A 15,086-nucleotide genomic window follows, 5' to 3' on the forward strand; every position below is an offset into this window, starting at 1 on the left:
TATCATCGCTAAAGAAACTCAATCTCAAAGGAAAACTCATATTGAAATTGCTCTCTTTTCAAACACTCCCTTCTGCTATTAGTAGTTGTAATCGTTATTTTCACAGGCAGACTCTCAATAATATCAGATGAATGAATAGTTGGGCAGCAGTGATGCAACACACTGAACATATAAGCCCACTGTAGTAAGTTTAAAAACAGCAAACTTCATAAATCGGTACAATGTAAGTTATTTTATTCATCTTCAGCCCCCCTTGATTTATTAAAAACTCCTACCTATTGCTACCTTAAATGAGAGATATTCCCATTATACTTTTTTTTATTGCCTACTGTACCTTTAATCAAATGAACAATTCCTCTGTCATAAAGCAATCAGTTTTCAAATAACATAAAATATTTCCTATCATCCTTTCATTTCTTAATTCTAATTGCCCTTCTAGTTTTAAATTTACATGATTTCAAAGCAAGACTCCAATAATATCTATGATTTCTAATCATACTTTTAATGTGAACCATCAGTCACTTCTGGCTAGAAACCTTGACAACACATTTCACTGGCTGTAATGGGGAAAGGGGATATACAGACTTCTTTTGCATGACTTTCTTGAATCACGTAGTACTGCTGAGGGCCTCATAGTTACTTTCCCTCTTTTTATCCAATTTGTAATACACTTAAATTATGCACCATACAGGATCAGAGGTGGAAATAATAATCTTCTTTATTCATATTGGTGACTTTCATCTCTGCCTGGTCTCTACAGCTTATCAAATCTCATTGTGTGAAAATCCTCTAGCAACTGGGACAAACTTTCCAAAAATATTGAATGTGTCCAATCATTATACTTTCCATGTCTAACTCAGAATATTAATATCTGCAGTTAAAAACAGTGTATGAACAGACATAAGCAACCTGTGTGAGGAAAGTGGATGCAATTTTGTGTATTATTTGTCTTTACAATAGTCTTTAGTGATTTCAGAAGTTGGGCCCAACTTTCTGTGGGGCTTAACTTGCCACCGTCAATGCACACGCTCCACAGGTAGGGCCCCGTGGGGAGAGGAGGGAATTTAGAAATGCCGGAACATTGTTCCGACTGCTAAAATAAGTGCTGGAACAGCATTCCAGCATTGGGAAGATGGGCCCCAGTGCAGCCAAACCTGCTGCACATATGTTAGTTCCGCCACTGACTAAGGGTATAAATGTCATGGTCCCAACACTCAAAACTGTGCAGCATTATTTAGGTGTAAAAACACACAAGCACAAAAGCTCTTAATCTGACTCATCATACTTGAGACAGCATTATAATTTTTTTTTTTTAAAACAGTATTGATAAGATGTGGATGAGCCTAGGTAAGTGTATTTCAAACAAATCTGATTAAAGTTTAACAATACTAGTGTAGCCAGGTCACCTGATGGCACTATTCTGCCCCTGTTCTGGCAATAAGCCCTGGTACAATCAGGTTGCCAGTAGTTGATATGGGGTTTTCCCCCTCCGAGGAGCTGCACTTGAGTGACAGCGTGAGGTGGTGACATCCGGCCTGGGCATGACCAATCATGAGACAGACCTGGTGCCCTCCTCCTGGCTGTACTTAAGCGCTGTGCTGCTCCAAATTCAGTAGTGCCTCTACCTACTTGAGAGGGACGTCACATAGCCAAGAATAACAATACAAGTGTGCAACTAAAATGAATTAATAATATTCTGAACACATGATACATAAAGCTTGGCCCCCTGCAGACGCACTTACCAGAACTCCCTCCTACTGTCTCTGTACATTCTCCCTACCTACCAATTAGACTGTAAGCTCCTCCGGGCAGGGACTCCTCTTCCTTAATGTTACTTTTATGTCTAAAGCACTTATTCCCATGAGCTGTTATTTATATTATCTTTTATTTATTTGATTACCATGTGTATTACTATTGTGAAGCGCTATGTACATTAATGGTGCTATATAAATAAAGACATACAATACAATACAATAGTGATATGATAGTGATTAAATAATACCACTATAGACCCAAGTGAGTGTCATATAATAACTGTGTTACCAGTCAAATAAATGGAGCGTCTGCTGCTGCACAAAGGGCAAGACAAAACTAGACAAGACAAAACAAAGAACAGCGCACAACGCTCATCGTGAAATAGGTAAGTACAATTTTATAATAAAAATGGTTCAAGGTTCTGCGTACATAAAGCAAGTGGAAAACAGGCACAGAATATAACACTGGTATCTGTTACCACTCCAGGAAACTGGAACACGCAGGGATAGCAGGTATGGATGTCTTCAGTCCACTTCTGCAGTCTGCACATAGGTGGTCTGCAAAGTCCCCGCTCAGCACGAGACGCACTTAAAGAGTCCAATGGGCTCACCCACAAGTTCCAGGTAAGTCCGGCTATAGCTCCGCTGAAACAGGAGTCTACATTGGTGAACTCACAGCCTCGTAAGACAGCGTCTGACGTCAGACTCGCAGCGTCACACTGAGTGCCGTCGGGTGATGATGATGTCACCGCGTGTGCGTCAATAGGAAAGAATCTCTCTGAAAGGCTGTTAAATCACCAGAAACTTGCCAAATAAAACTGGAATGCATACAGATAAAAGAGTGGTATATTCCAACGCGTTTCATAATGCTAAACGGCTACTTCTTCAGGAATAAAGATGCTAAAGATTGCCATTTGTTGTATTATTATTTTATATGTATTTTTATGTATTTTATATTTGTATTAAAGCATTGTAGCATTAGAGTAACTAATTATTCACACAGCTGTATGTTAAGTGCAACTAATGATTGGCTGCCATGTGACTGCTGGGTAGCCAATCACAGGTAATTGAGTGGTATTTATTTTGAGCATTAGTTTTGCATCTTTCACCCTGAAGAAGTAGCCGTTTAGCGCTACAAAACGCGTTGGAATATACCACTCTTATCTGTATGCTTTCCAGTTTTATTTGGCAAGTTTCTGGTGATTTAGCAGCCTTTCAGAGAGACTCTTTCCTATTGACGCACACACGGCACTCATCACCCGACGGCACTCAGTGCGACGCTGCAAGTCTGATGTCAGACGCTGTCTCACGAGGCTGTGAGTTCACCAACGTGACTCCTGTTTCGGCAGAGCTCTAGCCGGACTTAGACAATGTTTGAACTGGGGCGCTCCCTAAATAGTCTGGCTTTAAAAATATTACAACGCCTTAACTATATTAAAAATAATAAAAATATATGAATGTGAAGTTGTGTTCGTGGTGTAAAAGAGTATATGAAATATATACTGGCCCTTTTGTTGGGTTTGTGGTTGCCGCTTGACCTTGAAGAAGGGAACCCCGTATCCTTCTTAACGTGGCAGTGGTAGTGTAAAGATGGTCAGCGCAAACCTCGTGGACCTCAGGATGTTTGATGGAACCTGGTGCAATTGAATAAAAGAGGAATAAAAGAGGAATAAAAACACAATATTAGTGCATCATATCCACATGTGTGGGGGATGTGGGCAAGGGGTGGGGGGGAGGGGGGGATGGGTGTGAAAGGAGGATACGCTGGAAGGGTTAATGATGTTTTTCCACTATCTAATCAAAGAATACATAAATATATGGATTCAGTGACTCACACGGGCTTGTATGGTGATTCTCCCTCAACGCAGACTGAAGTGGGTTAATGCAGACTCATATGCTGAAGTCTTAATACACATAAAACTCACACGGCCTGATGTGAGTTCTTGCCCTCAGAGGGTGGTGTCCTGTATGGGTGGTGTCTGGTCGTCTCAGCCAAATGTCCCCCAATAGGTGTGGTGTGTGAGTGTCTCCTCTCCCCGTTTCCCAGAAGACCAAAAAGAATGTGTGCAAACCAGGGTTAACAATTAAACAGGTCTTTATTAGGTAAACAGTTCAGACATGAGCATAAACCATGCATACATAAACATAAAAGATATAAAACAGTATGTGACACAATGAACTAACAAATTGGAATAAAACAAAAAGTACACTCACACTCTAATGAAACTTCTGATGCCCAGCATCAGCCGCTAGGTACAATCCTACACGGTCTCCTCCTCCGTTGTTGTTCACACTGGCGCGTCCGGCAGTGGAACCGGAAGAGGGGATCTGCACCGGATGTCCTGCGGTCGGCTGGGTCCCTCTCTCAATGAGCTCCGGCAGGGAAAACCTGAGGAAGGAAAAGAGGAACCTGACGAAGCTTATTGCGAAACGCGTTGTTGTACCTAGCGGCTGATGCTGGTCATCGTTTTGAGCGGGGACTTTGCAGACCACCTATGTGCAGGCTGCAGAAGTGGACTGAAGACATCCATACCTGCTGTCCCTGCGTGTTCCAGTTTCCTGGAGTGGTAACAGATACCAGTGTTATATTCTGTGCCTGTTTTCCACTTGCTTTATGTACGCACAACCTTGAACCATTTTTATTATAAAATTGTACTTACCTTTTTCACGATGAGCGTTGTGCTCTGTTCTTTGTTTTGTCCCACATAGCCAAGTGCCTGATTATTGGGCCTACTCTGGTCCTCTTCCCTCTGGGGGAGAGTGATTGTGTACCATACCTCTGCTCCGATAGAGGAGCAGGGAAGGGCTGGGACTGCTGCTGGTTCCCTTGGCCTGTAGTGGAGGTCCAGGGACCATCCTTCAGTGAGTTGTTGACAGTTGCTGTATTGGGCAGAACCCTGCCGTGTACTGTGCGGCACAGAGAGAGAAAATAAACTGTTCCTGTTATTATACCTCCGGCCTGGTGTGTGATCTTACTGTGAGGAGAGGTAATCGGTTCTACCGTGGGAAATCATCTTCAGTTCCCTGGAGCCTATGGCAGATGGAGGCGCTGCACTGCTAAAGATAAGTGGGTAATGTACCTCAGAAACCTGATCCTGTGTCCCCACTACCATCGGCGGGTGACTCAGCCCTCCTGTTTACCAGCAGGTATCATGCACCACATACTGTACGTAGTAATGGCTAAATCTCCCACCGGGTGGGGGAAACACTGTTACACTAGTAATAAATTACTTCCTGGCGTGGAGAGATTATTTATTCTCCTGCCTGGTTTTTTTGTTTTTTTTTACCATCAAGTTGGGTCTTTACAAAAAACCACAGTTTTTCTCAAAACAGTATTTTACCAGCCTTTTGTTTTTGTTTGATAGTAACAAAGAAATTGGGTCAGATTCTTTGACTATAACCCTCCCAATCAACCTTATGAGCAATATGTCAGTTTATCTGTAGAGTATGAAATTAAACATTTATTTGTTTCTCAAGTAGAGGCTTCTAAGACAGGAGGTGTTCTAATATTATATTAGTAAAGTGAAAATGGAATGTTTGATCTTCTGAATATTAATGTGTTGGAAAGAATATACTAAAGAAAATTGCATTCTGTGAAGTGACAGAAACCTTATTGAAATAACTTTGATTAAATGAAAGATTTTCACACAATTGAGAGGAATGAATAGCAGTTCATCTCCAGAGTGGCTTTTAAGATTACGGAAGTTAGAAAAAACAGTGTGTCATTAGCAAAGTAATTAGACTTTCAAGCATCTTTAATTAGTTGCTGTGTTTCACTGTTTTTCCTAATTGCTTTATTGCAAACATATAGTTTGATTTATCTTTTGTGCATGAGCAGGATGAGTTTTCTTTGGGTTTTTTTTTAACATATATTTTGTCCGACTGGCCGAATTAGTCATTATTCATTAAAGTAAATTGTCATGATACAATTTAAAAGTAAATAAATGTAGAGCTGTATTGCAATGCTTTATAATCAGAAATATCTACAAAACAGTAGTAGAACCTCTCATTTACAGGGGAAAGTTTGTCATTGGTAGAACTAGAAAAAAATCCACGCAAAATTTGCAGGTTTTGTTTTTTTATTATTTTTTTTTAGCCAATTTGGCAATATGTTTGCCAAGTATTAAAAGTTAATATAAAATACATTGTACTGTAAATTCCAAAACCGAAGCAAATGGCATCAGGTTGCATGGTCCTCTATATTCTGCAATGTTGGCATAATTCCGGTAAAAGGTGCAACATTTTTTATTTAATCTGGCAAAAATGTTGCATTAAAGTCTATTTTCATGTATACTAGAACAATGTAAACTTGTCTGGAAGCCATGAAATGAAGGAGAAAATACAGGAGAAACATTTGGGGAAGCACATGTGAAGATTTTCTCACAGATTTACGGTAGTTAGAACGTAAATGTTGCTTTCAGAGAGGTGATTAATAGCACCCTGTATAAAGCACCATTCTTTTAAATGTAGGTCTATAATATGTAACACATTCCCCCCCCCCCCCACCCCCTGGAAGATGTCACTACACTCGTTACTGCTGTTGAAGTGTGGTCATACCTGTGAGGGTCGAGGAGAGCTGAGTGGTCCGCAATTGTGTGGGGAATAGGAAAGGCTTTTGTTGGTCTTGATGTTCAACTCAGGGTGTCACCGCCTCCAGCTCTAGTGGGTTCCAGGATTTCCAGAGTCAGTCCCCCACTAGGGTAGATTCCATCCATTCCCCTACTCAATAGACTGAGAGCTCAGGAAGGGGTATATGAAAAGGGATGCTTTATTTGGCACACTTCAGATGTTACACAGCGGATGCAGATTGATGACAGAGGGTCCCAAGCGCTGGATGGTGCTGGGCTTTCTGTAGTCTTGAGGCCTCTGATCTCTCTGTCACAGTCAGCCCAGGAGGGACTGACTGGCCTGGATCACTCCCATCCGGGAGGAGCAGCACACACCTCCTCTCTCTATGAGGGCTGGAAGAGAACTCCTATAATTGGGCACTTCCTCTCTGAGACTCCAGAATGGGAGAGCACAAGCTCTTTACCACTATTGGCTATACATAGAACCTTGTGGCACCACATTTTCTGTCACTCAGAGAGTCAGCATGGGGGGGGGGTCAATGCCCCCTAGGACAGCCTACCACAGCCTTTAACTACCAGGAACTTACATGACAGGAGGCAGAGTGGCAGGCTGGATTTGCCAGGTTACAAATACATTTTGGTCATGTGACAAAAACAAGATTTAGACAAACATATCTTTCAGCTCATGACATGTTTCTTAACATTTAAAGTTCAATTCCAATTATTTGTTGTTGTTGTTGTTTTCATTTTTAAAATAAATACTATATAGTTTCCCTTTTTCAATTACATATAGTACAGTACTTCACTATGAAATGCTTGGATGGTTTTCTGGCTTGGGAAAATATATTAATACTGTATGTATTTTACACACTCTTGTAAGTAACCATCATTGTTATTTAAAACAAATTGCTTTGTGCTACAACTCTTATCAATGCAATTGTGAAACTGCTTCCAGCCTGCATTCTTTTGTTGGATATGAATGCTATGCTATCCCAGAGAAAAGCACTACAGTACAGTATGTATTGTTATTTTGCATTTGACGTTAGGCTTTAGAGCAGTGATTTTTAACAGGTGTTCCGCGGCCACCAGGGCAGGAGAGCTGGGATAATTTTCCCATGCTTTCCCAGGCCCGGCGAAGTGGGGTCACCCAATGCAGCAGTGACCTGTCGGCTCCCGAGCTCAGTAGTGGCAGCCGCCCGGTCACTGCGATCTTCTCTCTCCATTGTCCTGGAGCGTGTTCAACTTCCAGCCATCAGGAAGAGGGAGCATTGGATCACCATAACACTGCATGCCCCAAGGTACATAAGAGAGGCATGTACGCTCTCTCTCTCTCTCTCTGTGCAGTTTTCACTGCAGGGATTGTTCCTGTGCATGGCAGCAGCCCCTATATAATTAAAAAAAAAAAATCAGGTGTGTGTGAGTGTGTGTAGATGCGTGTGTAGAAGGGGGAGAGGGGGAGAGGGAGTGTTATGGGAGAGGGTGCATAAATGGGAAAGTATGAGAGGGGGAGAGGGAGCGTCTGGGGAGAGTATGAGAGGAGGAGAGGGAATGGAAGGGGTAGAATTTGAGAGGGGGAGCGGGAGCGTAAGGAGGAGTGTGTGATGGAGAGAGGTAGCGTAAGGGGGAAAGTATGAGAGGGGGAGTGGAGTGTAAGGGGGGGGGTGAGATGGAGAAGGGGGAGAGAAAAGAGAGGAGTGGGGAAGTGAGATGGATGGAGACAAGAGACAGGGAGGGGTGGGGGGAGATTAGAGATGGAGGTTTGGGGTTCCCCAGATCTTCTCAATTTAATTCTAGGGTTCCTTAACCAAAAAGAAAAGGTTGAAAACCACTGTTTTAGAGTTTAAAGTTGCCAGTGAATTTTCCCATTTTTACTACACATTTGTTATACTATGTTTCTCGTAAACATCTTTTGGTGCATTTTAATATTCCTGGGACTTGTTATAAAGTTGGGGAAATGCTTGTTATCTACAAATCATATCACTTTTATTATACTGTAGAACACACGAACCATGACGATGCCGGCTGTTGTGCAATTTACTGGATGGCACAAGGACAAACTTTTGTTTGACAGTATATTGGGTTTACTGTTAGCCTATTGAACTTAATAGTGTTATTTTGTTTATGCAATGTTTTAATGATTATGACAAATGTGATTTAAAATAACACTATTTCACAATACTTGGTGGGTCATCTTTTGAAATTTGTTTCTGCTTTTAACTTGCAAAAGATTTGTTTTTGTGGCTTGCTGTTTGTTTTAATTTCTCAATGTAATAATTGCACAATATGTGTTTACTTTTCATTCATTGTATTTTTCAGACACTATATTGATAGTTGCCTGATGTGAATTTAATTATGCTAATGTTAAATAGCCGCTAGTTTGGCATTCTTTTAGCATTTCATGAGTAAAATCTATTCAAAATGAAAGCCTCTGTATATTTAGAAACATTAACTGCATTCTAATGATGAATTCCGAACATCTACAGTAAACACTAGCTATATACTGTATTTTAAATTGTCTTAGTTCATGCTATTTGCTTATGGTATGAGACTTGTTTCCTATTTTTTATGTAACATTTCTTGTTTCTCTGTTTCTTTTGCAGTTATGATTCATGGACATCCCTTCTGCTCTCTACATTTAAAAATGTTCTTTTTTCCTTCAATTGTCACAGGTTTAGCCCCTATGAGTGGTATAACCCACACCCTTGCAATCCTGACTCAGATGTGGTGGAAAACAATTTTACCTTGCTAAATAGTTTCTGGTTTGGCGTTGGAGCTCTCATGCAGCAAGGTATACGATTCAGCCTATACATTCACTTGGGCACCATGTCCCACTATTTGCTGGGGGTAATGTCTCAATGGTACAAGATGCTTGCATGGGTGCCTCTGTGCATGTAACCATATTCAGCTTTACATTCGTAAGGATGTATCTAAAGGTAGGCATCATCAGATCCCTTCAGTGTAATATTCTGAGAACATACTATAATAAAGGTTCTTGAATCCCACATTACCATGACATTTCTCCTCTTATCAAATGTAGGAACATTTCATAAATCAACAAAAACTCTTAATATTCCATTAGCAATTGTAGAGGGCAGCTTGTAACATTCTCACTTTCTGATGACATTTAAGTGACTAATCTCTTATTTAAATTGTTAAAAAATATACACCTTTGATCATTCTCATAGTTACTTTTATATGTTGAATTTCTTTAGCAGATACTTGTTTAACAAAACAACTAGCAAGTCAGCTACAGTCGCCTATGCATTTAAATCCATTTAATAAATACTACCTAGCATGTCACATTACATACACTGACAAAACATTTCAATAATATTCAAAAAAAGGACCAGAGATAAAAAAGTAATTGTATGAAAAAGCTTCCTGTGAATTTTGAGAATAAATGATTACCGTTGAGCTGGAAAGCTGTTATAAAATCTTATCACCTAAAATAAAATATTGGAGTTTAGTATATATTTTCTTTCTCAAAAGTTTACTTACACATAATAAGTACTCACCATTTAAAAACGTCCCCTTAGAATTAGTAAAAAAATGATTTGTCAAAAACAGATATTTTTCAAAAGAAGTGTACTGTGTAATTGTACACAATTTAAAAAACGCAACCTGTTTATTCAGAGGTAACTTAGTTACTATAGTGGGATACATGATAGAGGAGACCCGTACATTTCTTGATGTCACCTGCTCCCCCAGGAAGCGGTGGGATGTGGTGCTGGACATGACGTTACCTTGGGTACATGACAGTCAGCCCCTAACCGGCACTCTTTCACAGACCTAAGAGGAAATCTCTTTTAGGTCATTGGTAAGATACACATTTGTGGTAATTGGGACACTTCTAGCAAATATGCTGCTTTGGTTTTTCTTCTCTTGTCTTCTGACGGTTATAAATGTTGAATGAAAAAAAGGGCAGAAAATGAGAAAGCAGCATTCCGCACATTTTTATGTTTTGAACATAATAACAACATTGGGATATTCTAGGCATGTGATTAGCAGGAACTTACAACAAGTATATCCAAAAGGTACTTCATTACTTTTTTTGCCATAATTCAATATGCTGAGACGCTGCATCTCCATGGCAGGAAAAATACTGAGTGCCATTCAAGTGAATAGGACTCAGAATTTTCTCTGCCATGGAGAAGCAGCGTCTCAGCATATTGAATAAGACCTTTGTCTTGCATTGTTCTAAGCAGAAACTAGAGCTGGAGTTGGCATTCATGTCCAATCTGATATTTAATCTTATTTATTATTGTTGTTTATAAAGCGCCGCCATATTCTGCAGCACGGTACAATTTTGGGTGAAATGGTAAGATTAAGTAATATGTCAGAGGGACAGCCCAAATATGATACCACATCTTCCCTCTTTTTGTTTTTCTCAAACTTCATATTTAATTTTTGGATTAGCTGTTATTGCTTCTTAAATGTGATAAACTTCTGGAGTTGTTATCTCTGCTTTTTAAAAGAATGCTATTATACTGGATATACAGTAATTAGCTTATCTTGCCTTAACTTCATTTTACTATATATATATATATATATATATATATATATATATATATATATATATATATATACACATGTAGAGGTATCAAAAAGCTCGCACAAATAAAAGCATTTCGTTAGCCACAGAACGGTATCATCTATTTATTTTTGATTATATATATATATATATATATATATATATATATATATATATATATATATACAGTATAACAAAAGACGGGGGAGCCCAATGCTACATCCAATTGACAAAACATATATGGTAATAAGTATAAAGTGTAAATACTTCAACACTAATATTTTTCTTGGTTATTTAGTTAAACCATTTGGCCAAAGCGTCATACAGTAAGCCTGCATACCACATCAAGGTATAACCACATTTTGCAGGTCCTAACACTAAACTGTGAACTTTCCTTTTACCTCTGTATGATGGGAAACAACCATAGTAGGTCCTGTTCATACAGCAAAATGTAAATAACTCCCAAGTTAAAAAGGTGGGGAGGGGTGAGATCTTGGAGGAGGGGCCACCTACCTACAAACAACTGTTGCCAGTTAGAAATTGAATTAACACACATTCCCAGTAAGCTCAAACCCCAACACCCACCACATCATATATATATATATATATATATATATATATATATATATATATATATATTTATATATATATATTTATGTCAATAAGAGAGCTACTGAGCATTGCAAATGTATACAACAAAAGACAGGGGAACCCAATGCTCCATCCAATTAACAAAACATATATGGTAATAAGTATAAATTGTAAATACTTCAATAATAATATTTTTCTTGCTTATTTAGTTAAACCTTTTGGTCAAAGCATCATAAGCCTGCATAGCACATCAACTATAACCACATTTTTCAGGTCCTAACACTAAACTGTGAACCTTTATATTTATATATATATATATATAGTAAGATGAAGTTAATTTATATTATAAAGCTCTTAGTGCAAAGCATTGTTTATAGTAGTGATGATTGAAAATAAAATCATATGATTTAATTAATTCCTCTTCTGAAATGTCGTATTCATTTGCAAACACATTTTTTTACTTTGTGAGCCATACAGGCAACTCTAGCAAATTAATATTGTTTTTATCCTGCTGCAAAGAAAAAATATATTTACACTACTTTTATGATTTTACCAGCTAAGTATCGTTATGATGAATTTAAGTCACACTTCGTATAATAATGACTAATTGATGTATTAAATGTAACCCGTCCTTTTTAACTGAAATTAAACTTTGTGGGGAAAAAGTTTAGTTTAAACATAAAATTGAATGTATGTATTTAACATTTTCAGATTAAAAAAAAAAAAAAATTAGTTGTGGTTGTTTAAATAGGATACCACTCCTTATCCCACCATGAGGCCTATCAGAAGGTTCTCACCACTTTCCTGCCAAATTTTTCTGGCGTGAGGATTTTGTCAGAAAATCACCATTCTAGAGCCGCGATAGGCCTCGATAACCTAATCGCGGCTACTAGAATTGCACGAGTTTCAGAACCTTCCGATAAGTGGCTTATTGCCGCTCACTTGGCGATTTTTTTTAAAAGGAAATATTTTGGGGTAATTCAGTCTTTTATTGCCCACTTATCGACGCTTATTGAATCGGAGTAGGCATTTTGAGTGATAAGTGCTCGATAAGTGACTTATGAATGCTTGTGCATAGGCCCCCATGTCTTTTCACTTAGCTCCATATTTCTCAGATATCTGCTATCAGTCACTAAATTATGTGAGATGTCATTAGTTTGCCTCTACTACTGTCTTATCTCCCTCCACCAACATACATGTACAGTATTGATGTGCCCTACTTATATGACAGTCCCCAATGTTACATAGTGAAACTACTCTTTGGAAGTGGTTTGGGAAGTCAGTCATGCTCTCAACAAAATTTACATAAGGAGCTTTTAAGTGTACTCTTAATAAATAGTTAGAGAAGCATAAAAAAATCAATATTAAAAGCAAAATAGTATACGTTTAAAAGCTGTAAAGGGAGAGCTCATTGAAATACTGTATACTTTTTAGGGCAATCACAGCAAAGAGGAAGAGAGAATACTGGAACAATGGCCCAGCTTTATTTAGTGAATGGCACCTACAGTAAAGTTAAACTAGCTCAAAAAGCTTCAGGAAAAAAAGAGAGTATCTAAGTGAAGAAGGAGGCGGAAATGGGCCAATAAAAGTGGAATGGTTCACGTGAAACTGACAATCAGAGCGATTTAGAATACAGGGGCATAAGACATACAATAATGGAAAATACTGGACAGACTAGGTCTTACCAAGAGAGATTGTTAAGAGTGAGGATATATTTGAGGTTTAAGATAGTAATAAATGTTAGCAGAGAATTGTGTCAGTATTAACTGGGACATTTGGGACCTACCAGTAAAAATCTTAAAGCGTCAAATCAATCTGAATTTACAGTAAAACGGCTCTTGATATGAAGCGTAAGGAAATTCAATGTTTAAACTAAAATATGTGAAGGAAATACTGTCCTGTCTGGCATATCTAATAAAGAATTAAGGAATTAGGAATTAAATATTGCTTTCTCTCTGCTGTAAATCAGTGAGTCAGCATTCAAGATTTGAACAAAATCCTTACATGGACTGTTGTATTGTATTTATTTTTTTATGCCATTTTGGGAAACAATAACATAGGAAAGATGGAAGAGTTTTTTTGAACGTCATTTGCTTATAACAGAGATTACATATTCTTCAAGGTTCAATACTACCCAGGACCAAAGTAATGTAGTGGAACTTGAATTGGTAGAAACTTGATAATTATTGTTTAAAAATTTAAATATCAAGTAAATTAATTAAAAATATATTTTTATATATTTGGAAATTATAACATAAGATTCATGCATGGTTCTTCCTTTCCAATGGTCAACAAAGAAAGTGGACTGGTACTTACTCATGCTACCTGACAAAGTAAAGGCAGCACATAATTTTCCTAAAACAAATGAAAAATCTCAACTTCTATTTTACAAACATATCTAAGACAACTTTCAAAACTGATTTTTTTTTTTAATTTCTTTTTTTAAAGAAAATGCATTGACCACCATGATATAAAACATTAAACACAGTTCATTATGGTCCTACAGTATGTGGAATATACCTATAAAGAACACATACTGTAGTTTGTAGGACATGATCATATGAAAGGCAAAAAAAGTGTCATACAGTACATCAACCAATATTGCTAGCCAGATGTCATTTTAGAAGTGGATTATAATAAATATTGCCTATTCCATAAATATGTTGCTCTATAAAATAAAAAAAAAATACAATACAAATTGTAGGTTACACACAGCTATATTGCATAATGTAATGAAACAAAAAAAATGATGCTATTGCCATTTTAAAAATCCAAAAAAAACTGCATTAGTTAAAAGCTAGATTTTTTTTACATGTGAAGGAACTACGTACAGTATCTCTATTCAGGTAAGAATAGTGCCTTAAAGAGAGTTTCACTATTTTCTATACTTGTTATGCCCTATTCGCTACTATGTTTCAGTATTTTCACATCTGTCATAGGTCATATTTGAGACAGGCTATATTTCATGTATAATTATTTGTGAAATAGCCCATAGCCAGAAACGGGTGAGTTTCTATGAGTGTGAGTGTCTATATTAATGCACCCACTGGTAAGAATAAAATGATATATTTCCCTATTTTTCAGTTCACCTCTGGAAGGAGTGGGTGTGTAAGCTTTTATTGTAAATAGCATAGACTGATAACATGCTAAAGGCAATAGATTTAATCACAACATGAAGTATACAAGTTCATACGTCGTACTGAAATATTACTGCATCTTATAATACACCTAATAATGCTCAGATATGTTTATGCCCTGCAGCATGAGTGCATTATAAAACATTTTAAATCAGCAGTTCATCCTGATTTCTAATTTATTTTTAATGTTATGTAACTTTGAACATGCAATATATTAAAATATTAAAATGTAGTAGTTAAGTAAGTATAGTAAAATACATTATGACTTTGCTTGGCCTTAGTAGTGCCATCTTAGACTTTAATCCATGAAATAACGAAAAAGACGGTGCAAAACAGCGCTAAAAAAATAATAATAACAACAATACTTGAAATGAATATTGCAGGCAGCCTGGCAAATACTGACTGTACAGTCAGAAAATGAACCGCAGAGAAAAGAAAGAATTGCCGGCGCCAAATCAGTCCTTTAAATAATAATAAATCCGAATAAAAACCAAACCGTCTCTTG

General features: G+C 37.7%; 1 protein-coding gene across 2 annotated transcripts in view; it reads left to right on the top strand.

Annotated features, from left to right (window-relative positions):
* Nucleotides 1-15,086, top strand: part of GRIK2 (glutamate ionotropic receptor kainate type subunit 2) — a 925,501-nt gene that overhangs the window by 729,829 nt on the left and 180,586 nt on the right. For both annotated transcript variants that reach the window (XM_075597530.1, XM_075597529.1), the window contains one exon: nucleotides 8,992-9,110. In XM_075597530.1, coding sequence (XP_075453645.1) covers nucleotides 8,992-9,110 — 119 coding nt within the window. The remainder of the gene's footprint in view (nucleotides 1-8,991; nucleotides 9,111-15,086) is intronic.

This window comes from Ascaphus truei, chromosome 4, assembly GCF_040206685.1.
Source record: "Ascaphus truei isolate aAscTru1 chromosome 4, aAscTru1.hap1, whole genome shotgun sequence".
In the NCBI taxonomy this organism is placed as follows: domain Eukaryota; kingdom Metazoa; phylum Chordata; class Amphibia; order Anura; family Ascaphidae; genus Ascaphus; species Ascaphus truei.